General features: G+C 38.2%; 2 protein-coding genes across 2 annotated transcripts in view; one reads left to right on the forward strand and one right to left on the reverse strand.

Moving 5' to 3' along the window:
* DNAJC15 (DnaJ heat shock protein family (Hsp40) member C15) overlaps positions 1 to 27,514 on the forward strand; it is an 85,727-nt gene extending 58,213 nt beyond the window's left edge. The window contains exon 6 of the mRNA XM_025875266.2: positions 20,427 to 27,514. Coding sequence (XP_025731051.1) covers positions 20,427 to 20,497 — 71 coding nt within the window. The 3' untranslated portion in view covers positions 20,498 to 27,514. The remainder of the gene's footprint in view (positions 1 to 20,426) is intronic.
* EPSTI1 (epithelial stromal interaction 1) overlaps positions 1 to 27,933 on the reverse strand; it is a 289,769-nt gene that overhangs the window by 172,138 nt on the left and 89,698 nt on the right. The gene's annotated exons all lie outside the window — the stretch shown is intronic.

The raw sequence follows: 27,933 nt of genomic DNA on the forward strand, positions 1-27,933 counted from the left end.
AGCCGCTTAACCTACTGAGCCACCCAGGCACCCTTAGTTTAATTTTTTAAATTTCCAATTGTTTTTTGATGGAATCCCAATCACTTTGAAATTCTCTATGTCTTTATTTATCTTCTCCATCTTTATTTTCTTAAATATAAGACTCAAAGTTATTTTAAGATCCTTGGGCTAATCCTTCCAGTATCCAGCTCACCTCTGTTTCTTTTTCTGTTGTATTTCCCCCTTTTGGCTTTCAGGTCTTCTTTGGGGTACAAAGTAATTTTTTTCTTGAATGCCATATGTTTTATGTGAAAGCAACAGTTTTCAAACTTTTGGTCTCAGATTCAAAAAGTCTTTGTATGAGTAAAACTGAGAAAGTTTTTAAAGATACATATATATTAATTCATTATAAAATATTAAACTTGTTACATTTTAATATAAATAGCATAATCTTTATAAAAATTTGCATTTGCCAAAACAATTTAAAAAGAAAATGAGTAGAGTGGAGAGAATGGTGACATAGAAGCTAAAAAGAGGAATGTATTTCAGGAAACCAGTGATCAGCTGTGCTGAATATTGCTGTGAGAACCATTAAGATGAGGATAAAGAAGAGGATCCATAGTATTTTTGCAACTTTGGAAGACTTTGATGAACTTAAAAAACAGTTTAATTGGTGGTGGGTTGAGGAGTGAAAGGAAGATGAGGAAGTTGAGTTAACTTACGACTTTCTTTAGAAGTTTTGTAAGGAAGAGGAGGAGAGAAATGGAGTAGTAGCTGGAAGACAGGGATCTGGCATTAAGGGAAAGAATTTCGTTTTCTTTGTTTTTTACTTTTAAAATATACTTTTTGGAAGCTTGTTGAGCAGTTTTGAGCAGGTTTTTTTTGTCAGTGGAAATGATCAGCTAGAGAGATCAATGATTTAGAAGAGATTAAATTTAAATTCAACAGGGATAAAGGTAATGTTCTTTTAGGTCTCCTAAATCAATTGTGTAAATACAGGACAGAGACTTGGCAGTGTTTCAGATGTAAAGGAGCCATGGATATATTTGATCTCAAAGCCTATAAGATTGAACAGTGTAAAAGCCACTAAAAAAATATATCAGGGGGTTCTTCACCTGCCTTAAAGGACACACAGTATCAGTGTTATAAGGCTGAATGTGACTACAGTCTTCTGTACTTATTCATTCACCTGATACTTATTTTCCAGCTGTACTGAGCCTAGGCAGTTAGACCTTGTGTAAAATTTTGTATCCCTTTCTAGAGCCCAAATTTTGAAGGACACTGACAAACGAAGTATTCAGAGGAAAGCAAACAGGATGGTGAAGGCCTGGAAGCAATGTCATATGAATGGTCATTCATTCATTCAACACACATTTATTGATATCTAATGCAAACCAGACAGTATACTAGACACTGAACAAGAGAGCCAGTCTTGCCTTCACAGATCTTATATTCCACTGGGAGAGACAGTAGATAGGTAATTTGGTAGGTTAAAATTGTCTACAAATTCTTTACAGCACCTTACATCAAGAGATGGTCTTTTTCCTTACCCTTTATATTTAGGCCAGCCGTGTGACTTGATTTGACCAATAGGATATAGTAAAAGTACAAGTGTAAATTCTGAGCTGAAGAAGTATTGCAGCTTCAGCTGTTACCCTCTTAGAACCTGGAGACCACCATATGAAGAAAACCAGGCTCACCTCCTGAAGGTTGAAAGACTAAGAGAGAGAGTGGCCTAGCTGTCCCAGCCAAGGTCCCAGTGGGGCCATCGTGGACCGTCCAGCCCTAGCAGACCTGACCCAACTCAGAAGAACCACGCAGCTTAATCTACATGATAGCAAGAATAAAATAACCATTATTTTTAGCCACTAAGTTTTGGGGTAGTTTGTTATGCAGAAAAGGCTAATACGGAAAATGTCCCATGATGGTAAGTGCTTTCAAGAAAAATAAAAGTAGGGGGAATAGAGATTGGCAGTTGGAGAGAGGCAACTGTAACTACAGTATTACTTATAGCATCTTAGAAATTCTCTGTAACAAGATAATATTTGAGCAGAGACCTGAGGGAGTAAGTTATACAAAAATCTGAAGAAAAAGTATTTCAGGCAGAAAGAACATCAAGTACAAAGGTCTTGAAAAAAGAGCATACTATATGTTTATGGGATTATAAGGAGATTGGCCAAAGTATAATGAGCAAAGGGAAGAATGATAGGAAGTATGATTGGATAGGACACCCAGGGCCAAATGATGGAGTAGCTTGCAAGCTATACTAAGAATTTTGGCTTTTATTTTTAAGTGTGCTAGGAATGGTGTTACTTGATTTATAATAATTTGACTACTTTGGCAGGTATGGAGAAAATAGGGAGTCAAGAGTGGAAGCAAGGAAGTTAGTAGAGAATATTGTAACCCAAGAAAGAATGATACTGGGTTAAACTGGGGTTTTTGTAATGAAAGAGGTAAAGAGTGGGCTGCTCAAGGATATATTTTGAAAGTGAAGCCAACAAAGTTGGTGGATTGGGGGTAAGAAAAAAGTGAGGAAGAATGACTTAGGTTTTTGGCCAAAGCAGTAAAGAACAAGAAACCTTGCTATAATAAGAAATTTAGAGGGCTTCTATGCAATATCTAATATTTAGAATGTTGCACATATATGTGAAGTCCGTCTTCTATGCCTTTGTGAGGGCAGAAGTATGTTTACTGAGAAAAAACCATGAGCAGTTTGAATATTGGACCTCCATGTGGAAGACTCTTCTTATAGATGGAGTTATTTTAGTTCCCCTTCACAGGTTATCAGTCAGCTAGTAATTACGGAGTACCTTCTGGGAGCTAGGCCCTGTTCTAGGCACTGCAGCTGCCCCAGTGGAAGAAGTGATGTTCAGGCAGAGCAGTGAAGGTAACTTGAGATTGAGAACTGCTGGAGGACAGTTTGTTAGGGATGTCATAGGAGGTGTTCATTTATTGGGTAATTAGGTAGAACCCTTTAAGACTCTTCCAACTCTATGTTTCTGTTTCTTTCTATCTGATTTAATTTTTGTTTTCTATGTCTCATGTCTTTTTTGCTCTATTAATCCTCCTTTACTACTTTCTTTTACATTGAGTGAATATTTTCTAAGTAGCTTTTTAATTTCATTAATTAGTTTTTCATGGTTTTTGAGGTTTTTTAAAAGTGATTGGGGTGGGAGGGGAGGAGGGTGGGGGGATGGGTTAGCCTGGTGATGGGTATTGTGGAGGGCACATTCTGCATGGAGCACTGGGTGTTATGAACAAACAATGAATCATGGAACACTACACCAAAACAAATTATGTAATATATGGTGATTAACATAACAATAAAAAATTTTTTAAAAAAAGTGATTGGGGTGCCTGGGTGGCTCAGTTGGTTAAACGTCTGCCTTCGGCTCAGGTCATGATCCCAGGGTCCTGGGATTGAGCCCCGCATTGGGTTCCCTGCTCAGTAGGGAGTCTGCTTCTCCCTCTCCCTCTGCCCCCCACCCCCACTCGTGTCTCTCGCGCACTTTCTTTCTCTCTCTCTCAAATAAATAAATAAATAAAAATCTTTAAAAAAAAGTGATCGCTCTAGTATTTATCATATATATCTTCATTTATCAGACTCAGCTTCATATTTATACTAGATCCCAGTACTACATAGAAACAGTCTTATATAGCTCTATTCCCATTTCACCCTTTTTGTGGTATTGTTATACATATTATATCTACTAATGTTATAAACCCAACAGTACATTGTTAGAATTTTTACTTTACCATCTGCTGTTATTTCCTTAGTCCATTACTGCTTTGTTCCCACACACCTCCTTTGTACTGTTATTAGCAAATATATTATGCATATATTTCTAAATGTTTTAGGTCCAGCAATACATTCTGTACATATTATTTTATATAATTGCCTTTCTAATCAATTAAGAGAAGAAAGAAAAATATGTGTTTATATTGTCTTTTGTAATTACAGTTATCTTTACCAGTGCTCTTTGTGTGTATGAATTCAGATTACCATCTGTGGTCATTTGCTTTTAGCCTAAAGAACCTCCTTTAGTATTTCTTCTAAAGTGGGTCTGCTAACCACAAATTCTTTCAGTTTTGTTTATCTGGGGTAGTGTTTGTATTGCCCTCATTTCTGAAGGAAGGCTTTGCTGAAATCACTATTCTTGGTTTACCATTTTTCTTTGAGGATTTTGATTACATTATCCCATTGCCTTCTGGCCTCCCTTGTTTCTGCTAAGTCAGCTATTAATCTTATTGGAGGGTCTTGTTATAAGTGACACATTGTTTTTTTTCTTGCTACTTTTAAAAGATAAACTGAGGCATATTAAAAATTTTAAAAGTTTGGGAGACCTGGGTGACTCAGTCAGTTAAACATCTGCCTTCAGCTCAGGTCATGATCCCAGGATCCTGGGATCGAGCCCTGAGTCAGACTCCCTGCTCAGTGGGGAGTCTGTTTCACCCTCTCCCTCTGCCCCACCTCCCCTCTTATGCATTGTCTCTCTTTGTCTCAAATAAATAAATAAAATCTTTAAAAAAAATTTTTTAAGAGTTTATTTGAGCAAAAAATCTATTTGAATTGGGTATCGCCAAACTGAAATTGGTTAAGAGCACTCCACTGACAGAAGCTAGGGGAAATATTTTTGTAGAGAAGACGCAGAAGCCAAACAAAGAAATTTGATTGGCTACAGCTTAAGCATTTGCTTTATTTGGAAAAGCCTCATTGACTGTGATTAGTTGTCCTCAGGTTTCAATTTCTTTTTTTTTTTTAAGATTTTATTTATTTATTTAACAGAGAGAGACACAGTGAGAGAGGGAACACAAGCAGGGGGAATGGGAGAGGGAGAAGCAGGCTTCCTGCTAAGCAAGAAGCCCGACGCGGGGCTCGATCCCAGGACCCTGGGACCACGACCTGAGCCAAAGGCAGACGCTTGAGGACTGAGCCACCCAGGTGCCCCAGGTTTCAATTTCTTAATGTTAAGAGATTTACAGCCTTAGGTTTCGATTTGGTTATATAGACTACTAAAGCATTAAAGCCACTTCAGTCTAATGGCCTCCTTTATTTAATTAATTTAACACTACTTTCTAGATTTTCTCCTTGTCTTTGACTTTTTGCATTTTTACTATGATTTATCTGTTTTTAGATCTCTTTTTATTTAACCTGCTTGGAGTGTGTTGAGCTCATTAGATGTGTAGGTTTTTGTTTTTCAATAAACTGTGGAAGTTTTTAACTATTATTTCTTCAAAGATTTTTTTCATTTTCTTTCCTCTTCTTCTGGTACTCCCATTACATTTATATTTGTGAGTTTAATGATGTCCCACATTTCTCTGAGGCTCTGTTCTTTTTTTCTAATTTTTTCTTTTAGATCTTTGGCTTGCATAATCTCAATTGCTCTATCTTCAAGTTCACTAATTCCTTCTTATGCCAGTTCAGATCTATTCTTGAGCACCTCTAGTGATTTTTAAATTTTGTTCTGTAGATGTATAATGGCTACTTTGGAATATTTTCCCATAAATGCAGCATCTGATCACTTTCACAGGTAATTTCTGTTGCTGCTTTTTTCATTATGTATGAATTGGTCATACTGTCATACTCTCCTGTTTCTTTGCATGCCTTGCAGTATTTTGTTGGAAGCTGAACATTTTAGATTATGTGTTGTACAGCTCTGGGTACTTGTCCACCCCAGGGAGGGCTTATTATTTTTATTTGTTTAGGAACTGTCTGTATTATTTTAGTGAAGTCGACACCCCCACCCCGCAACGTTCAGCTTCTTACACTGCTCCCCAAGGAAGCATAGCTTTGGGTATGCCATCAGTCACCATGGGATGACAGTGGTAATGGTAGGGCATTCTTCCTCTCTTTTCTTGATCACACCAAACTGTAAGCACCCATAATTCCTGACCAGTTACTCAGTCATTCTCAACAATGTCCTGAGATATGAGAAATTTACATATTTTTCTACAAACTAATACTATCAAATAGTTGCTCCTTTGATGGAATAGTTTCTGGGGTTAGTGTTTTATATTTGTTCTGACCCCAGGAGGGCTCCTCTCTGCTATTTGTTCCCTGGTTCTGTCCTGTGAACTGGCCTACAGTCTAAGCTGTATGTTCACTAGATTTATGAATCTCCTCCCAATTATTTTTCAGAACCTCTGCTGTCCCTGTGCTGTCCTTGAGAGCACCCTCTATGTTCTGTTGCAAATGAAGTCAGTTCCTTTGGAAAGAAATTAGGGTCTCTCTGTTTTATGGCCTGTTTACTTCACAGGCAGAATCTCTGCCAGGACTCTGGAGCTTAGAGTGGAAACTATGGCAGTCTTCTCACCAAGTGAATCCCCCACTGTAGGAGCTAAGCATGCAATGCATGGAGCAGTAGTCTTCTTGGCTTGCCTCTGCTGTGTGGAACTACCTTGCCTTATGGACTGGGAAAAGGGCTCTTGAGGCCCAGTATTCTAAGGGAGCCACAATTAACGTAGAACGTCTTTTTTTTTCTCCTTTAAGTTTTTTATTGTTAATCACCATACATTACATCATTAGTTTTTGATGTAAAAGGTAGAACTCCTCTATCATTTGCTTAAGACTTAGCCTCAGCATCAGGCAGCTAGGGGCAGGAAGAGAAATATGGAGATCCTGCTCCTCCCAGAAAGAAAGCCCTTTGTCCAGGAGCTGGGGAGAGAGGGAGCCCTGTGTTTTTGACTGCAGCTGAGTCTGCCTGGCTGAGCTGGGAGGAGAAGAGGAGGAAGCTGTTTTGGTTCAAATACCACAGTTTCCTGCCTTTCTTACTGAATTTTTCATTGATTTTCTTGAATAGATGTTTCTTTTTCATTTTTGCTTTTAAGATCATTTTCAGAGGCTTTAAGTGGTTGGTTTTTTTGTTTTGTTTTGCTTTACATAGTTTTCACCAGTTCCAGTGGGGAGCAGATCAGTGGAACTCCTCATGCCAGAAGTCAGTCTATCTGCCTCCACGTGATTTTAACGTCTTTCTTTTAAGAAATGTGGGTGGCTTTTAAGAACCCTTCAGATCAGCAGATGATAATACTTTTTACTTCTGTCTTACAGATTTGGGATGTAGATATTCATAAGTTTTAATGAAAGTTAAAGAATATATAAAAATCCATGAAAATATATAAGAAAGACCCAAGGATATAAAGCAACTTGTATCTTCTTATTCCTCAGATTGGTATGCTAATTACAAAACTCACATTAGTAACAATTATTATATTTAGTTAGATATAGTTATTATCAAATTACAACTAATACTATTAGTTATATATAATTAATAATTCTGCCTAACTTTGAAACACTTGTTAATTATAGAATATTTGCTTATTTTCTCTTGTGTTAGGGTTTTTTACTCAGATGTCTTACAGAATTTATTTATTTATTTGTTTGTTTTTAATTGATTTATTTTTTTATTATGTTACATTAGTCACCATACAGTACATCACTCATTTTTGATGTAGTGTTCCATAATTCATTGCTTGTGTATAACATCCAGGGCTCCATGCAATACGTGCCCTCCTTAATAGCCATCACCAGGCTAACCCATCCCCTCAACCCCCTCCCCTCTAAAACCCTCAGTTTGTTTCTCAGACTCCATAGTCTCTCATGGTTCGTCTCCCCCTCCAATTCCCCCCACTTCATTTTTCCCTTCCTTCCCCTAATGTCCTCCATTCTATTCCTTATGTTCCACAAATAAGTGAAACCATATAATTGACTTTCTCTGCTTGACGTATTTCACGTAGCATAATCTCCTCCAGTTCCATCCATGTTGATGCAAAAGTTGAGTACTCATCCTTTCTGATGGCTAATATTCCATTTTATATATGGAGCACATCTTCTTTATCCATTCGTCCATTGAAGGGCATCTCGGCTCTTTCCACAGTTGGGCTATTGCGGACATTGCTGCAATGAACATTGGGGTGCATATGGCCCTTCTTTTCTCTACATCTGTGTCTTTGGAGTAAATACCCAGTAGTGTAATTGCTGGGTTATAGGGTAGCTCTATTTTTAATTTTTTGAGGAACCTCCACACTGTTTTCCAAAGTGGCTGTACCAACTTGCATTCCCACCAACAGTGTAAGAGGGTTCCCCTTTCTCCACAACCTCTCCAACATTTGTTGTTTCTTGCCTTGTCCATTTTTGCCATTCTAACTGGTGTAAGGTGGTATCTCAATGTGGTTTTGATTTGAATTTCCCTGATGGCTAATGATGATGAACATTTTTTCATGTGTCTGTTTGCCATTTGTATGTCTTCTTTGGAGAAGTGTCTGTTCATGTCTTCTGCCCATTTTTTGACTTGATTATTTGTTTTTTGGGTGTTGAGTTTGAGAAGTTCTTTATAGATCTTGGATATCAGCCCTTCGTAGTGTCATTTGCAAATATCTTCTCCCATTCTGTGGGTTGCCTCTTTGTTTTGTTGACTGTTTACTTTGCTGTGCAGAAGCTTTTTATCTTGATGAAGTCCCAAAAGTTCATTTTCACTATTGTTTCCCTTTATTTCCCTTCCCTTGAAGTTGCTGTGGCTGATGTCAAAGAGGTTACTGCCTATGTTCTCTTCTAGGATTTTGATGGATTCCTGTCTCACATTGAGGTCTTTCATCCATTTTGAGTTTATCTTTGTATATGGTGTTAGAGAATGGTTGAGTTTCATTCTTCTGTATATAGCTGTCCAATTTTCCCAGCACCTTTTATTGAAGAGACTGTCTTTTTTCCATTGCATGTTTTTTCCTGCTTTGTCGAAGATTATTTGACGATAGAGTTGAGGGTCCATATCTGGGCTCTCTATTCTGTTCCATTGGTCTATGTGTATATTTTTGTGCCAGTACCATGCTGTCTTGGTGATCACAGCTTTGTAATATAGCTTGAAATCAGGCAATGTGATGCCCCTAGCTTTGTTTTTCTTTTTCAACATTTCCTTGGCGATTCAGGGTCTTTTCTGATTCCATACAAATTTTAGGATTATTTGTTCCAGCACTTTGAAAAATGCCATTGGTATTTTGATTGGGATGGCGTTGAAGGTATAGATTGCTATGGGTAGCATAGACATTTTAACAATGTTTATTCTGATCCACGAGCATGGAATGTTTTTCCATCTTTTTGTGTCTTCTTCAATTTCTTTCATGAGTGTTCTGTAGTTCCTAGAGTATAGATCCTTTACCTCTTCGGTTAGGTTTATTCTAAGGTATCTTATGATTTTTGGTGCTATTGTAAATGGAATCGATTCTCTAATTTCTCTTTCTACAGTTACATTGTTGGTGTATAAGAAAGCAACTGATTTCTGTGCATTGATTTTGTATCCTGCCACATTACTGAATTGCTGTGTGAGTTCTAGTAATTTGGGGATGGAGTCTTTTGGGTTTTCCACATAAAGTATCATGTCATCTGCAAAAAGAGAGAGAGTTTGACTTCTTCTTTGCTAGTTTGAATACCTTTTATTTCTTTTTGTTGTCTGATTTCTGTTACCAGGACTTCTAGTACTATGTTGAACAATAGTGGCGAGAATGGGCATCCTTGTCATGTTCCTGATCTTAAGGGACAGGCTCTCAGCTTTTCCCCATTGAGAATGATATTTGCTGTGGGTGTGTCATAGATGGATTTTATGAACTTGAGGAATGTTCCCTCTATCCCTATACTGTGAAGAGTTTTAATCAGGAAAGGATGCTGTATTTTGTCAAATGCTTTTTCTGCATCAATTGAGAGGACCATGTGGTCCTTCTCTTTCCTCTTATTAATGTGTTCTGACACATTGATTGATTTGCGAATATTGAACCACCCTTGCATCCCAGGGACAAATCCCACTTGGTTGTGGTGGATGATCCTTTTAATGTACTGTTGGATCCTCTTAGCTAAGATTTTGTTGAGAATTTTGGCATCCATATTCATTAGGGGTATTGGTCTGAAATCCTCTTTTTGATGGGGTCTTTGCCTGGTTTGGGGATCAAGATAACTCTGGCCTCATAGAATGAGTTTGGAAGCTTTCCTTCTGTTTCTATTTTTTGAAACAGCTTCAGGAGAATAGGTTTTATTTCTTCTTTGAATGTTTGGTAGAATTCCCAGGGAATCCATCAAGCCCTAAACTCTTGTTTTTTGCGGGGGGAGGTTTTTGATCACTGTTTCAATCTTGTTACTGGTTATTGGTCTATTCAGGTTGTCAGTTTCTTCCTGATTCAGTCTTGGCAGTGTATAGGTTTCTAGGAAGGCATCCATTTCTTCCAGGTTGCTTAATTTATTGGCATATAGTTGTTGATAATAATTTCCAATAATTGTTTCTATTTCCTTGGTGTTAGTTGTGATCTCTCCCCTTTCGTTCATAATTTTATTAGTTTGGGTCCTTTCTCTTTTCTTTTGGAAAAGTCTGGCCAGTGGCTTATCAGTCTTATTCTTTCAAAGAACCAGCTTCTAGTTTCGTTGATCTGATCTGTGTTTCTGGTTTCTAATTCATTGATCTCTGCTCTAATCTTAATTCTTTCTCTTCTAATGTGTGGCTTAGGCATCATTTGTTGTTTTTTCTCCAGTTCTTTAAGGTGTAAAGTTAGTTGGTGAATTCGGGATTTTTCTGTTTTTTGAGTGAGGCTTGGATGGCTTTGTATTTCCCGCTTAGGACCCCTTTTGCAGTATCCCATAGGTTTTGGACCTATCTGTTTTCATTCTCATTGGTTTCCATGAATTGTCTTAAGTTCTTCTTTGATTTCCTGGTTGAACCAAACATTCTTGAGCAGAGTGGTCTTTAGCTTCCAAGTGTTTGAATTTCTGCCAAATTTTATCTTGTGATTGAGTTCCAGTTTTAAAGCATTATGGGCTGAGAATATGCAGGGAATAATCTCAGTCTTTTGGTATCAGTTGAGACCTGATTTGTGATGCAGTATGTGGTCTATTTTGGAGAAAGTTCCATGTGCGCTCGAGAAGAATGAGTATTCTGTTGTTTTAGGATGGAATGTTCTATATATATATATCTGTGAGGTCCATCTGGTCCAGTGTGTCATTCAAAGCTCTTGTTTCTTTGTTGATTTTCTGCTTAGATGATCTGTCTATTGCTGAGAGTGCAGTATTGAGGGTCTCCTACAATTAACATATTATTATCAATATGTCTCTTTATTTTGGTTAACAGTTGGCTTATGTAGTTGGCTGCTCCCATGTTGGGGGCATAGATATTTATAATTGTTAGATCTTCTTGTTGGATAGACCCTTTAAGAATGATATAGTGTCCTTCTGTGTCTCTAACTATAGTCTTTAGCTTAAAATCTAATTTGTCTGAATCATATGAGAATTGCTACCCCAGCTCTCTTTTGAGGTCCGTTGGCAGGAGAGATGGTTCTCCATCCCTTCACTTTCAGTCTGGATGTATCTTTAGGTTCAAAATGAGTCTCTTGTAGACAGCATATGGATGGGTCCTATCTTTTTATCCAATCTGCAACCCTGTGCCGTTTTATGGGAGCATTTAGGCTGTTCACGTTGAGAGTGATTATTGAAAGATATGATTTTATTGTCATGTTGCCTGCGAAGACCTTGTTTCTATAGATTGTCTCTGTAGATTTCTATTCTATATCACTCTTGGGGTCTTTCTCCTTTTTTAGAACCCCCCTTAATATTTCTTGCAGGGCTAGCTTAGTGGTCACATATTCTTTCAGTTTCTCCCAGTCCTGGAAGCTCTGTATCCCTCCATCCATTCTTAATGACAGCCTTGCTGGATAAAGTATTCTTGGCTGCATGTTCTTCTCATTTAATACACTGAATATGTCTCACCAGGCCTTTCTGGTTTGCCAGGTCTCTGTGGATAGCTCTGATGTTATTCTGATATTCTTCCCTCTGTAGGTAAGGAATCTCTTCCCCCTAACTGCCCTTAAGATGGTTTCCTTGTTTCTAAGATTTGCGAGTTTTACTCTTACATGCCGGGGCATTGGTCTGTTCTCCTTGATCTTGTGGCAGGTGGGGGGAGGGGGTCCTCTCTTCCTCTAGGACACAAATGCTTGTTTCATTCCCCAGATTAGGGAAGAGTTCAGCTAAAATTTGCTCAAATATATCTTCTAGTCCTCTCTCTTTCTCCACCCCTCAGGGATCACAATAATTCTGACATTGGAATGTTTCATGGCATTACTTATTTCTCTAATTCTGTTTTCATGGATTTTAAGCTGTTTGTTCCAGGCCTCCTCCTGTTCCTTCTTTTCTATCAGTTTGTCTTCTAGATCACTAATTCGTTCTTCTGCTTTGTTTACGCTAGCTGTTAAGAGTATCTAGATTAGATTGGATCTCATTGATAGCATTTTTAAGTTCTGTCAGAACAGCTCTCATTTTGCCCTTAGAGACTCTATGTTGCCATTAATTGATTTCTGTATTCTAGCTGTTGTCTTAACAATTGCTACCCTGAATTCCATCTCCGACATCTTGGTTATATCTGTATCCATTTGTAAATCTGTGGCAGAAGTCACAGTCTCTGAGTCTTTCCTATTTTAGGACTTCCTCCTCCTAGTCATTCTGTTAAGGGAATGTACAGAGTCCAAATTATCGACCACAATGCAAGCAAGATGCACCTGTTTTCTAGGGACCTTAGGGTTATCAGCCCCTTGTTCTCTCAGCCTGTCTTCTGGGGGAGGGGCCTGCTGCGCTGTTACTCAGGGAACCTATTTGGGCAGAGTTGTCCTGCCCCCTGTGGGAGGGGATGGGCTCAGTTTTTTGGGGCTTTTGTTCTCTGGGGGGCTTTCCCTGGCGGCTTTCTGCATCTCTTCGGAGAGTCAGAGAAGTGACCATTTCCAAACCTCTGCCTCAAAACAGAGAGATCACAGTCTGTTCTTCAGTGAGTTCTCCAGGCCAGACTGTCTCTGTTTCTGTCTGTGCTGCTAAAACCACAGTGACCTGGGTTGTGCGCCCCTCAGCAGTGCTCCCAGTCCTGGCCTCCAGGTCGGGGCACATTTCTGCCCTTTGTGCTTCCAGAACTGCCAGCCACCCCCAGTTCACACGTGCGTCCCTGCAGTTCCAGGTTTCAGTCCAGGAGATGCCTTAAAGTCCTTTCCCTATTGCTACCAGTCTGCGAGTCTGTGCCCAATCCCCAGCACGGGAGGCTTTCATGCTCTGGCAGTGCAGGATCCCAAAGGCTCCCTCCCCCTTCCATTTATCTTCCCACATATGCCCACAGAATCACAGCTCCCCACTTCATGCCTCAAAACCAACTGCCGGGGATATTCTGTTTGTAGAGATCCAGATATATCTTCTTACATATCAGGCTGATTTCGTGGGTGTTCAGAGTGGTCTGGTAGATATCCAGCTCAATTCAGGGGACCGGTTGAAATAAGGTCCTCTACTCCTCTGCCATCTTTGCCCCCCCTCCGAATTTATTTATTTATTTATTTTTAAAGATTTTATTTATTTATTTGAGAGAGAGAGAGAGAGAGAGAGAAACAGCATGAGAGGGGAGAGGGTCAGAGGGAGAAGCAGGCTCCCTGCTGAGCCAGGAGCCCAATGTGGGACTTGATCCCAGGACTCCTGGATCATGACCTGAGCCGAAGGCAGTCGCTTAACCAACTGAGCCACCCAGGCGCCCCCGAATTTATTTTTTAAAGCACCTACTTGTAACACTCTTGTTTACCTGTTTTCTGTGTCTTTGGAGTGGTTTTACTTCTGTGAAGTTGGTACCTGATGCAAGAAAACAATGGAATAGTGACTCATCACTTTTCCTACTCCTCCAAAAGAGTATCTCAAGCCCTATCTGTATACTCAGAAGTGTGTTGATAATACATAGATATCTAAGGCAAGATTGCTCTTCAAGGTATTTATTATCTAATGGGTAAATAGACATATTTAAATGACAAATCACAGCCATGATTTCAATCTTCTCCAGAAGGAAGGAGACCTGGAATGAGATTATGGGCTTGAAGAAAGTAGAAAAGTAGAATAATGCCTAGTCACTGTCCTCATCATTATGGTCTTGATCATAGGTTTGTTGAGCCCTTGTGATTTTTGTACAGTATGAATTTATAGTGTCGTCAAACTGCAGGAAGTCAACATATTTCAGTAAGTTTTTCAATAAACTTTTAAAAATTGAAGTATACTTTCATGAAAGTACACAGATCATAAGTGTACAACTCAATGAATTGTTACAAAGTGAACCCATTTATAAATGTTTAAATGTAGCTATTATCCAGATTAAGAAAACCATATAAAACCTCTCCTCAGGCATGTTTCCTGTCACTCCCCATTCCCTAAAAGTGATGACTGTCCTGGCTTTTATTGCCATAGATCAACTTTGCCTGTTTTTTGAACTTCATGTAAGTAGAATCATATAGCGTGCAGCCTTCTGTATTTGTCTTCTTTCATTTATTATTTTTGTGAGATTTTATTATGTAGCAGTGAATGCTGTAGTAATGATTCCCTCATTTTTATTGCTGTATAGTATTCCATGGTATGAATATCCTGCTTTTATTCATTTTTTTCTGTTGTGTTGTCTCTTTATTGACTTTTGAGAACACCATATGTTTTGGTGTTCTGGACGTGAGTCTTTGTATTGTAGGTATCTTCTCTCTGTGACTTGCTTTTGCCTCTTAATGGTGTCCATTCATTGTACAGAAATTTTTAATTTTAATATAGTCCAGTTTTTCCTTTATACTTAGTGTGTTTTGTTTTGTGTAGGAAATTTTTGCCAGTCTGAAGGTCATGAAGATAATTTCTGAAATCTTTATTTTAATCTTACATAATTATATTTATAATAAACTGGAATCAATTTTTATCATGTGAGATAAGGGTAAAGTTTCAGTTTTTTTAATATAGATATCCAAGTGGTCCAGCATTATTTACTGAAAAGGACATTCTTTCCCCTGGTAATCTATAGTATTACCTTGTTATAAATCAAGTAACTAGATATATATGGAGACCTTTCTGTGTTTTCTCTCTTCTTCTGGTGGTTAATTTCTTTGTGTTTGTGCCAATACCACACTGTTTTAATTTGTGTAGCTTCATAACAGATCTTTATTTTTGCAAATTTTTGTTGTTTAAGATTTTTTTACTGTGTTTGGCCCTTTGCAGTTATTATAAATTAGGAATTATCACATCGATTTGCATGTGAACAGGTGCAAGTGCACAGATACAAATTCACACACAGACCTTTTGGGGTTATGAGTGGGATTGCCATGAATCTGGATCTATTTCAGGAGAATTGACATCTTTACAATATTGAATTTTCCAAGCCAGGAACAAGACATATCATTCCATTTATTTAGTGATCTTTAATTGGTTTTAATAAGGCTTTTCAGTGTTTGGGTTGTAGTCATATGCTTAATTTGTGAAATTTATCCCTAGGTATCAACTTTTTAAATGCTATTATAAATTGTGTTGTTTCAAAAGTTTATATTATATAGTTATTTTTTCTAGGACATAACAGTTGAGTTTGTATATGTTGCTATTGTGTATCCAGCAACTTGTTAAATTCATTTAATTCTATAATTTTGTCTTTAGATCCTTTTGGATTTTCTACATAGTCATGTCATTTGTGAAGAACGACAATTTCTTTTTTTTTTTAAGATTTTTATTTATTTATTTGAGAGAGGAATGAGATAGAGAGAGCATGAGAGGGGGGAGGGTCAGAGGGAGAAGCAGACTCCCCGCTGAGCAGGGAGCCCGATGCAGGACTCGATCCTGGGACTCCAGGATCATGACCTGAGCCGAAGGCAGTCGCTTAACCAACTGAGCCACCCAGGCGCCCAAGAACGACAATTTCTAATCGTTATTTTTTTGGGGGGGAATGAGGGGAGCATTTATTAAAATGGCTAGACCCTTGAATATAGTGTTAAATAGAAATTATGATAGTAGGTATCCATTTCTTGTTGCTGATCTCAGAGCCAAAGTTCTCAACATTTTACTGCTAAGTATGTTTGCTATATTTTTTGGTAACTTCTGTTACATAAAAGAAGTTCCCTTTTGTTCCTAGTTTACTAAAAGTTATTGTTATGAATGTGCATTGCATTTTCTATATCTATTGAGATGATTATAGGATATTTATTCTTTATTCTATTAACGTGATGAATTACATTAATTAATTTTCTAATGTTAAAGCCAGTCTTGGATTCTTGGTCATGATATTTAGCCTGATTTGATAAGCTAATATTTTGTTTGTTTTTGCATCTGTGTTCATCTTGTGATTCTTCCACCAGGGTTTGTTATCAAAGATATGCTAGCCTCATAAAAAGAGTTGAAATGTGTGTTTTTTTTTTTCCTTCTAGTTTTTGGAGAAATTCACTGATAAAACCATCCTGACCAGGCTTTTTTTTTTGTGGGAAGATTGTAATTATAGATTCAATTTCTCAAAAAGATAGGATTCTTTTGGTATCCCATTTCTTCTTGTATCAGTTTTGATACATTACATTTTTCCTGGAGTTTATTTCATTTAAATTTCAAATGCTTCAGTATGAATTTGATCAGTTTTTTTCAGAGAACTAACCTTTGACTCTGTTAATTCTCTTGAATGCTAATTTCTGTTATGATATTTTCCTTGATGCACGGGTTACTTACAAATATAGTGATTAATTTCCAAGCATTAGGATCCCCTAAGTATGTTTATTATTGATTGCCAGCTTAATTCCACTAAAGTCAGCATACTTCATATAGTACTTTTCAAACTATCTGTGATAGAGGACTTGCTTCTTTTCCCCAATCTCTGTTGGACTAGCAACTTTTTAAAAAATATAATAAAAATGAATTTATTAGAAAATTGAAGTAAAAAGAGATTTAAGAGCAAAGCCCCAGGTTTTTTTTTATTATTATTATTAGATTCTACAGATACACACTACTAAATAAATGGCTATATTTTCTAAACACTTATTCTCAATATCTAAACCTATCTAGTTGTGGTCCATTAACACCTGTGAACCAGCCCTAGTGCATGAAACACACTTCCAAGTTGCACTGCTTGTTGCGATTTGAGTCTTCAAAGTTTGTTGAGACTTGCTTTATAACCTAGCATGTGGTCAACTTCAGTAAATGTTCCTCATGCAGTTTAAAAGAAGGCATATTCTATACTTGCAGGGTGGAGGGTTTTATATATGTCATTTAGATTGTTTGTTCATCATGTTTTTTAACTTAACTATATTGAGATATAATTTACATGTAATAAAATATGTCTGTTGATACGCACTGTTTGATGGATTTTGACAAATGTATACACCATGTAACTGCTAATACAATTAAGACAGAACACTTTAAAACTCAAAAGGTTCCTTGGTGCCCCTTGCCATTACCAGTTCCTAACCCCAACTGGGGCAATCACCATTCTACTTTCTGCCACTATGGATTACATTAGGTATGTCTTTTTTTTTTTTTTTTTTTTTGAGGGGGAAGGAGTCCCCAAGGGAGAGGGAGAGACAGAATCTTTTTTTTTTTTTTAAAAAGATTTTATTTATTTATTTGACAGAGAGAGACACAGTGAGAGAGGGAACACAAGCAGGGGGAGTGGGAGAGGGAGAAGCAGGCTTCCCGCCAAGCAGGGAGCCCAGTGTGGGGCTCGATCCTAGGACCCTGAGATCACGACCTTAGCCAGAGGCAGACGCTTAACGACTGAGCCACCCAGGCGCCCCAAGAGACACAATCTTAAGCAGGCTCCGCTCCTATTATAGGGGCCGATGTGGGTCTTGACCTAACAAGCCCTGAGATCATGACCTGAGCTGAAATCAAGAGTCAGACGGTTAACTGACTGAGCCACCCAGGTGCCCCTAGATATGTCTTCTCTAATATTTCATATAAGTGGAACTGTGTAGTATGTACTATTTTGTGTCTGATTCCTGTGAAGGATATAAATAATGGGCTCATCACAGATGTTGGGCTCATCACAATGCATTTTTCTTATCTCTAGGATCTTGGCTCTCAAGACCTGGCTGACTTGGTAGAACTCTAGTGCTTTCATACTAATGTGTTTGTATTTTTTTTTAAAGATTTTATTTATTTATTTGACAGAGAGAGACAGTGAGAGAGGGAACACAAGCAGTGGGGAGTGGGAGAGGGAGAAGCAGGCTTCCCATGGAACAGGGAGCCCGATGCGGAGCTCTATCCCAGGACCCTGGGATCATGACCTGAGCCAAAGGCAGCTGCTTAATGACTGAGCCACCCAGGTGCCCTGGATGTGTTTGTATTTTATTCAGCTCTTCTAGTTGGTGTCAGTGGTTGATCTAAAACAATAGTTTATGGCAGCCAAAGGCAGAAGAGCTCTGGCAGTATTTAGTGAAGGTACAGTGGTATAGAGATCAAGTGTGAGGGTGAGTGTTCTAACCAGATGGAATTCAGATGACTCTCCCAAGAAATTTGAGCAGGACTGAAAGATCCAAAAGTAGATTGTGTCCATTAAATATAGGATATGTATCCTACATTGTTATTATATCAGTCAAGATTCAGTGCCAGAAACTGGATGTTCTAAACAGGAGAGCATTGAGTACAATGGATTAGTGGTTACAGATTGTTGGGAGGTCTGATGGAGTAAATTCTAGACTTGGCCTACAAAAATGACTCCCCAAATAATGATAGAGCTGCTCTGTCAGGGAGCTACAACCTCGTAGACTGTCACTAGAACTGCACAAGTGCTAGCAAGAAAGCCTTTCTATCACTTGAGCCTTCCAGATCTCACAAGACTGCCCCTCATGGATAGATCCTAATTTTAATCAAACACTACTTGAAGAGAATATAGGAGTTGTAGTTTTCCAGGTTTTAGGAAGACAGAATGAGGGTAGAATGAGAGCCAGACCAAAGTTTCTACCATGCACATAAATCGAAAGTTCAGTGTTCCTCTAACTTAAAGAGGGTGAGTGGTAGTTCAACAGTATTCTAAATAAATTGTCAGTTCTTTTTCTCTAACTTTGCCATCAGTAAATGTAATATTTAATACAACTTTTAATCTTAAGTGCCTTTGTTTTTTTTTTCTATCTGCTAAATGATCACATTATGGCCCATGATTTAAATATCCAGAGTGCATATAATCAATTACAGGTTATATTTGAGTTCTATTAATATTTTAATATTAATTGAGGACTTAGAAAATGCCTCGCATTACCTTGGTAGCTCTAAACATTCAAACATCTTACCAAGATTGACATTACCTAATTCTAAGATCATTTTCAGAGATAATCATGAAATCAATTTATTTCATAACCAAGGGCATATGGAAACTTTCATCCACTTCATTTGTAATTCCTACTGTATATTCAAGGTCACTCCGTGATATATTCCGTAAGTGTTTATAGCAATTCAGATCTTGATATGGAAATGTCAGTAGTATCCTCAAGGGCAAAAAGCAAAAAGCTAAATATAGTTTCCTCCAGCATTGCCCTTTCTACTACAACACCATGTTTGTTGATCTGTTTTCCCTGCTTTCTTCTTCCTATATAAACTGGGTGGTATGATATTAATAAAAGGCTTGGATATAGTCTGGACAATTTACACACCAATGCTATCTAGATGTGTTTTGGTTTGTTGTAAGCTACTGAGGTCTTATGAGGTTTTCAAAAGCCATAGGTGGTTTGTACTCATGGGGAGAATAAAAAAATAAAAACAAACACAAAGAGACTGGTGAACCGTAATTTGATTGTTAGCTCAAGCGTTAAGCAGTGTAAGTGTTCAGGACTAGAAGTTAGAAGGCATTATAATGCTTAAATAGCTTTAATGTGACTGTTTGGGGCTAGTATTTTTGTATGTCAGATTCTCTTTGTGATTTATAATGATTCTGAATTTGAAATTCAGCTCAATTTCCTCCTTTGTTGTTTGCATTAGAAAGAATTCATTGCAAAGAATTCTAAAAAGAACTGATGTAATTTTATTTTAGGGCACATTGAATCTAAGACTACTACTTAAGTATTCTAATTAGGATCATCTCAGAGAACAGGGAGCATTTCCTTTAATATTATTTTTATTATCATTTATTCATTCACCTGTATTAATAAATATGATTTTTATAACTGGATAGTACATAGTTGCATTTTCTAACATTTGTGTGTGTGTGTGTTTGGAAATGTAAGGTTTGATATGACTCTGAAAGGTCCCCTGGATTGCTTTACCTCCTTCAGAAGGTTACCCTCCTTCATAGTTGAATATTCTTCCCTTTACAGAAAAAAAAGTCTTGGAGTGAGACCGTTATTTTATTTACCTAAACATCCACTTAATTTCAAAAAAATTCTCTGATCAAATATTTGAATGACAACGTCTGACCAGTGAAATGTTTGAGTTTTTTTTAAATTATTCCTGATCATAGCTTTCTTTCATTATTTTTATCAGAGGTTATCTTTGATTGTTGGGTATCTGTAGTGCTTCACTAAAATTTAATTTATGCTGTTGTGATTTCTACTTAGCTTATAAAATAATTTGTCAAGAGGATGAATGTGTGGGAAAATATCAGAGAATTCTAATTAAGAGCGTTTTTCTTTATTTGAGACTTTAAAAAATGTCAATAAATGAAGTGTGTTTTAATCCATTTATTTTTTCTTTGTCCTCTCAGGTGGATCTCCTTACTTAGCAACCAAAATAAATGAAGCAAAAGACTTGCTAGAAGCAACCACGAAACATTGATTGATGCTTAAGAATCATTCTGAAGGAAAAAAAGGGAGAATATAAAACAAAAAAGTCCTGCAAAGTAGTCTAAACCACGGTGTTCATAATTTTCATACATGTACTGACCACAATCATTTATTCCACTTTTAAGGTATATAATAATAAAAGATTAACAATCTATCTTTTATTATCTTTTTTTAACAGATTTTATTTATTTGAGAGAGAGAGAGCACAAGCAGGAGGAGCGGCAGAGGGAGAGGGAGAAGGAGGCTCCCCACTGAGCAGGGTGCCCGATGAGGGGCTCAATCCCAGGACCCTGAGATCCTGACCTGAGCTGAAGACAGATGCTTAACCAACTGAGACACCCAGACGCCCCTATCTTTTTATTATCTTTTAAAGGAACACCTTAAAATTCTATAACCGGTCTTCTTCATTTTCTTTCTTTCTCTGTGATAGTCATACATTTTAAGTTTTTATTCCATTAGTCCTAAGTTCCCCCAGCTCCCCGCCCTCACTCAAGTATCATCATCAGTAATGTGGGAATTATGAGCAATAAGTAGAAATTTTCTTACTGCTGATACTTATATTCACATTGTCCCTTGTTTCCTTAGAGGACTTTAGTACTCTGCCTATGTAAGGTTTTGAGATCAAACACTGCCATCCCATAAGAAAATGATCGGAAACTCAATCAAAATTACTAAGTGGTGTTTTGTAAAATAGTGGTTAGGACTTTTTCAGGAACTGTGTTCTGTCTGAGACCCTATAACTGAAGCATGAGAACTTGGAGAGCTACTAAAATGATTAAAGATTTGCAAAATGAGCCCTCTGAGGAAAGGCTGAAAAAGAGGTAGAAGAAGTCTGAGGAATTTGTCTTTAATTATAGCCTTCCAGTACTGTATATTTATTCAATTATTCATTCTGCAAATATTTATTGACCGCCTATAATGTGTAAGGCACTGTAGTGGGTCCTTTGAGAGTTACAGGTGTGAACCAACCATGGATCATGACCCCAAAGAAGTCACATTTAGAGGAAAGGTAAATCACACTATTAGAGAAGTACAGGTGATATGTTAAAGAAGTTTAAAAAAGAAAAGAATATTTTAAACTGAGCACATAAAGGAGGCGGTTCATAGAATAAGTGGCATGAGAGCTGGGCTTTAAATACAATTAATAAGAGATATACCACATGATTGATGAGTGGGTGTTGTTTCCCCTGAGATCAGTCACAATTAGCAGAAATAGGATTTATTAGTGTGATTAGAGTACAGGGTTTTTCAAAAGCAATGGATGGACACATGATCTTGAAGGACCAGCCCTTTAATTTACACTGCATATTATCTCCCCAGTCGCCCCCGGTCATCATCACATTACTATCCCAAAGCTGAGAAACCAGATTCAGATACAGGGTACCAGCATTATTTTCCAGTATTCCTTTACAAATCCTGGGTCATCCCAGGTAAACTGAACCACTTTATTTCATCTATCTTAAAATACCTTTTAAATACTGTGAAGGAGCCGCTTCATGTGGCTGCCAAGTCAGTACTGGCTTTGGCTGGGAGGTTCACCAGGGCGGTCAGCCAGGAGCCTCGATTGCTCTCCACATAGGCTTCTCCACAGGGCTGTGGAGAGAAGCATCATCGCACTATGGCGGCTGTGTTACAAGACAAAGTGAAAAGACAGGAAGTGGAAGCTGCGAACTCAAGCTGGGTCTTGGCAGTGGTTCTGATAGGCATCGAGCCTGCCTAGACTCAAAGGGAGAGGATATAGAGGATCGTGAAAAAATTGGTGGCCATTTTTAATAAGTAGCAAGGCAGAGTTTAGATTTCTTCCCCCCTTACTCAAATCAGTTAAGGCATTGCTTTAAAAGTTTTGTCAGGAGTGTAGAATTCAAGTAAACTAGAGTAGTTTCAGATGACACAAGAACACTCTAGGTAGATGTTAATTCAGTAGTCATTCTGTAAAAGGCATTGTACTTATGAAATTGGATTTTAAAAGCTACCTCAACTCCTTATTATCTGTAAAAAAGCTTATTTGAATGGTCACCTATCCTCAGTAAAGATGGCTCTTACATATTTGCTCTCATTGCATATTCTTCTTAATTAAGTTCTTTGTTGATATTGCAGTTTCTGTTTATTCTTACAACTTAGATGCAATCTGAGAGAGCAGGAAAGACCTTTTAAAAATAAAACAGTTACTTCCCAGATTCCAGAGAAAGTGTTAAGTCAAATGGACAGTTAATTAAAGGCAGCACAGAATGCCATTTAGACCATAGTTGATGGCGCCAATCTCCAGCATAAAGTCTAAAGTGGAGAGAAGTTCAGTAAGGAAAAAACTATGGTGATTGTGGAAGACATTGTTTTATTTAGTCTTCAAACCATTCCTTTTAGTTGGTTTGAAATGCATTGTAGTAAGTCAGCTAATATTAAATACTATGTCAGGCAGTAAAAATATAAAATAAGTACATTCTTAAAATGTGTAATATGCTCAAACTAAATAGAAAAAAACAGATTCTTAAATATAGAGAACTTTTTTTTCTCCTGATACTTTTGAATTAAGAAATACTGAAGGGCGCCTGGGTGGCTCAGTTGGTTAAGCGACTGCCTTCGGCTCAGGTCATGACCCTGGAGTCCCGGGATCGAGTCCTGCATCGGGCTCCCTGCTCAGCGGGGAGTCCGCTTCTCCCTCTGACCCTCTTCCTTCTGGGGCACCTGGGTGGCTCAGTCGTTAAGCGTCTGCCTTCCACTCAGGTCATGATCCCAGGGTCCTGGGATCGAGCCCCACATCAGGCTCCCTGCTCCGCGGGAAGCCTGCTGCTCCCTCTCCCACTCCCCCTGCTTGTGTTCCCTCTCTCGCTGTGTCTCTCTCTGTCAAATAAATAAATCTTTAAAAAAAAAAAAATACTGAATTTTATTACTAGGCATGCTTGTGATTACCCAGCTTGGTTATTAGAAATAACGTATTTTGTCCAAGGACAGAAATCCTTTGATTGTCATGGAGAATCTTGAATACAAAAAGAGCCTTTAATGACGTATCTTCAACACATTTGGCAGTTAGCTTAAGGTAGTTTACTGACATTTGTGGGAGGAGATGAATCAGCCAGGCCTTTAATGTCAAAAATACTGAAGTTTCTCTGACTCAACTCACTTAAGATGAGCTCCAGAGGCTGCAGTGCAAAGTTAAATATCCAAGTAGGCCAGCTCACTTTGCGCACTGGGAACCATACCATCCACAGGCACTCAGCTCCTCACCCACAGTCACCTCCTTAAAGGCCTCTGGCTCCAATGAGGATTTGATGGCAGTGAGGGAATGTGTCAGCAGCGTACCTCCCTCCTAACAGAAAGGCAACCCAAAGAGCATATCCCATTAACACTAGAGCAGTATCATCTACTTGTCAAAAGAATTCCCTGAAATATGGGCCGAATTTTATTTATGGTAGAGTTAGACACCTTAGAAAATTAGAATTTTAATTTATTAGCTGGAAAAGTTGAGAAGTTCTCTGGACTCATTTTTTAGGTAGAATCTAAGTGACCTGGATCATTGCCCACCAGTGAAATTGCTGGGCATGGTAGACAAAGAAAATGTTCCTTCTAATGATTTTTATGAGCTGAGTAGCTATTGTTCCCAGCTGAGTGCTCTTTTCCTTTTTTTATTGTTGCTGAGCAAAAGAATTTATAAAAAGCTTTTTTTTTTTTATTAAAAACCCTGCTCAATTGAAATGCAAGTTCATTAAGTACTATTCATTTCTCTTCCTGCCATAATAACCCTTTCCCCCTCTGCTCAGTTCAGTAGTGCCTAGCAGCACTGGTCAACATTTTAAGTCTGAACAGACTATAATATAGATAGAAATATGCAATCTCCAACATCAAGAGAGAGTTTTATTTCACATGGGCAGAATATGATCATTCACCCTAGATGTTAGCTGTAAATTTCACATAAGTACCTCAACTTAGAGGGGGAAGATGCCCCTGGAAAGTTAAATCAACAGTGGGAAACTTAATTCAGTTTTGACAAGATGAAAATCACATTGAAATACTAGTTCAATATTGACATCTAAGCTGTAGTGCTAAAGACTAAGAAATTGGAATCAGCTCGTTATCAGAAGTCCAAGAGATTTTATTAATAATAGCTAATACTTGTTGAGCACCTTGTGCCAAGCATCCTACCTACATTATCTTTTAATTTTCACAGTACCCCTAAGAGATAGGTACTATTTATATCCCCATTTTACAGATGAAGAAAGAAAAGTAAGGTCAGAGGAGTTTAGGAACTTTGCCAAACTATGTAATAAGTAGTGGGACTAGGATCCAAATCCAGTTTGGCTTGACCCTGAAGCACATACTGTTTACCTTTCCATTATACTGCACCAATTCTAGACATGTGGGAATCATTGTAAAATGAAGGGGCTTTCATGGCCCGGTACTCATTCTTTGATAACCCTGAACGTCGGGTTATAGATTGTAAAACGTTTCTGGAAGGGTCATGTCATTTGGCACTATGAACAAGGACTGCCTAATGGCTTGAATTCTGCCCTAGAAGCTTATGATGCCCATCCAGCTGCACATAGCGAAAGTTCACTTGTAGAGTTTAGCAGTGTCGGTTTCTCTGCCTTGAGTGGGGATCGACAAAACTTGGAAGAGATTTTATTTGAAACTTTCATGGGCAAAAACTTCCTAGGAAAAGATGTAGAGCAAAGTTCAGAAGACGGCTCGTGAAGCTGAAGCAGCAGACCTTGGGAGAGAAATGAAGAAATGGCTCAATATAATAAAGATGAGAATAAGAAGGCTGAATTTATTGAAAGGAAGAGAGGTAGTGAAAAAATTAAGGTTAACAAGAGAGACAACTGAACCAAGAAGAGATCACTTAGAGTATTTGAAAGAGAATTGCCAGTGCTCAGTAGAATTTTTCAAAATCACTTTCCAATATTCCCAACTGTGGACTGGGTTATTTGTTCATGCCATGCTTTTATGCCAAATTCCAGAATTACATTTTGCACAGTTAAAGGCTTGTCTAGTAGAACCCATAGATCTTTAGTCGCCCATCTAAGAATGTGTTTTAAGATTATCACTTAATTTTCTATGCTGTCAGTTGCTCTAATCAAACGGTGAAAAGGTTTCTAACTTCCAGAGATTTATAACTCCGTATAACTATAATATTCATAGCTGATTTGTGAGTTTCTTGAATGTTAGATACACCTATATTTGCAAATAAGTGCATTCCAAAGCCAACTCCATGATCTTTCCATCTATCTGCTCTTAGATTACCAGGGCCTTTGCTCTTTCCTTCTGTAAATGTGGATAATCAAGAGTTGCTTTTAGAAGTGTTTACATCTTGGCTTCTATGCCTCTGGAGTGGGATGAAATTATCTAATAATGTTTGTCCTGCAGTGGTGAGATGTCAGACGACATCTGCTTTGTCAGCATCTGTTAGGCTGTCCTGGAACGTTGTAGAGCGCAGTGCAGGGGAGAGAGCAGGCTGCACAAGGAAATGCAGCCCTCGCTAATGAGCCCCACTCAGATCTGATTGTATGCTTTGTTCCTCAGCTTCTTGGTACTTAAGTATTCAGTCTGCATTTTATTCTACTCTATTTTACACTCAGATACTATATACTTGTTTGGGCCTTTTTTTCCCCTTGCAAACAGGTTTTTTTTAAACCAATATGTAAAAATTATATACATACATACATAGATACATATATACTGTGTTTGTTTTGCTTTAAAATTGTAAAGGATAAACTGTAAGTTTTGTCTGTCTCGTTTTCCCAACACAGTTAAAATTAAATCTGAATTGCTAAAATTGAATTTACACTAAATTTTTTCTGTCATACAACTCTTGAAGACACTAATCTTATATCTTATGTAACTTCATTTACACCGTGAGCTCTCATGCAGGCACCTCTTCTATTTCTTTTGTACCTCTATTTCAGGAGATGCTTGGCCCAGTTGCCCCTCAGGACACAGTATTGATTGGTTCACTTCTAAGGGCAGGTATCAGAAACCAGAATTGTAGACACGTGGATTTTCTTAGAAGCCATTGGTGAAACTTGGCTTTTTACCCTTCATACCAAAATAAGCAAGGGGAAAAAATAGAAATCAGCCCAATCATATTTTAAAATTGATTTTTGTATTTATCTTGTAATGGAAATACCAAAGAAAGTGCCTGTTTCCTTGGTTTACTTCTTTCTTGCCTCAGGTGTATCCATAGCAGCTTTTGGCCTGAAGCACTTCTGACTGCATAAAGAACTCTAAACGTAGGCATTGGTAATCGGAATGCTGACACAACCAAACTGTTATCCCTGGAAGGTATTACTGGATATGTCTGCACAAATGCCTGGATCCCAGGCTTAGTGTAAGTGAAGGATAGGCTACTGTTCGGTCTCCAACTTCTAGCAGGAGGGGAGTACGGATGGGTGTGCCCTGTTTCTCCTCTCTCGCCCTTCATCATCTGGCCGGCCCCACACAGACATAATGCCCCCTCAAGTGGTCACGTGGTAATTATCTCCCAAGCCCAGTTGGACAGTGGGGACAGTGCACGCCGCAGTCACCTGGCCTGGAAGGTTCTCAGGTCATGAGATACCATCCTGTGATCTGTTTGCAGACCAGTAGAGGAAGGAGGACTGACAGCATTGGCCTAACATAACATAAAGTGTGTGTCTGTCATAAACTATGAGCTTGAGTTTTGTTTTGTCAGGGGAGGAATGTTTTTCATAGCAGTCTGGTGAATTAAGAACCATATGCAGAGTCCTATGGTGAACATGTTATATTTGACTCTGTTGAAAGGATTTATGTATGGAACATCAATTTTCTGTACAGACATAATTGAGTACATATTACCATGATATGAAAACTGCAAGAATACATATGGTTGTGTAGGATGTTAAATTTTAAGAAATGGAACGAAGAGGAAAATCAGACAAACCTGAAAACAATGCAACTGATGGAATTATTAACTTGAAGTTTTTGCTCAAGATATATGTGAAGTACATATATTCCATGTAGAAATACAAAGACAAATAAATTAGTTTAATGTGTTACCATCTTCCGTTTTGGACTGAAGTTTTTTAACAGAGCAAGAATGCCTAACGGGCAGTTCCTCAGATCTGGTGGATGGCTCAGTGATGCCGATGGTCAACAGCTTCTGCCCTCAGGGCTCCGAGTAGAGTGTCTGGTGTCAGGAGGTCTGAGGGCCTCTGTCCTTAATAACAAGGAAATTGTGTGCTTTTCCCCCAAAGCCGAGCTGAAAGTTACTTCTGGGGATAGAAGAAGAACTTGGCTGACCAATCTGTCACCAGTCTGAAAGAACTATGTAGGAGCCACACACGCATACTTAGTGGAGATCAGCAGGAGGTCAGGCATTGTTCAGAGCCTCCTTCATGGCTGGTGGTGGAATTACCGTGGTATAATGTGACTTTAGGGACAGTTTGATCAACCAAAAGAGGTTTAAAGATTTTTAGTGTT

Source organism: Callorhinus ursinus, unplaced genomic scaffold, assembly GCF_003265705.2.
Source record: "Callorhinus ursinus isolate GAN/ISIS: 27379988/994484 unplaced genomic scaffold, GSC_fseal_2.0 scaffold7, whole genome shotgun sequence".
NCBI classification, from domain to species: domain Eukaryota; kingdom Metazoa; phylum Chordata; class Mammalia; order Carnivora; family Otariidae; genus Callorhinus; species Callorhinus ursinus.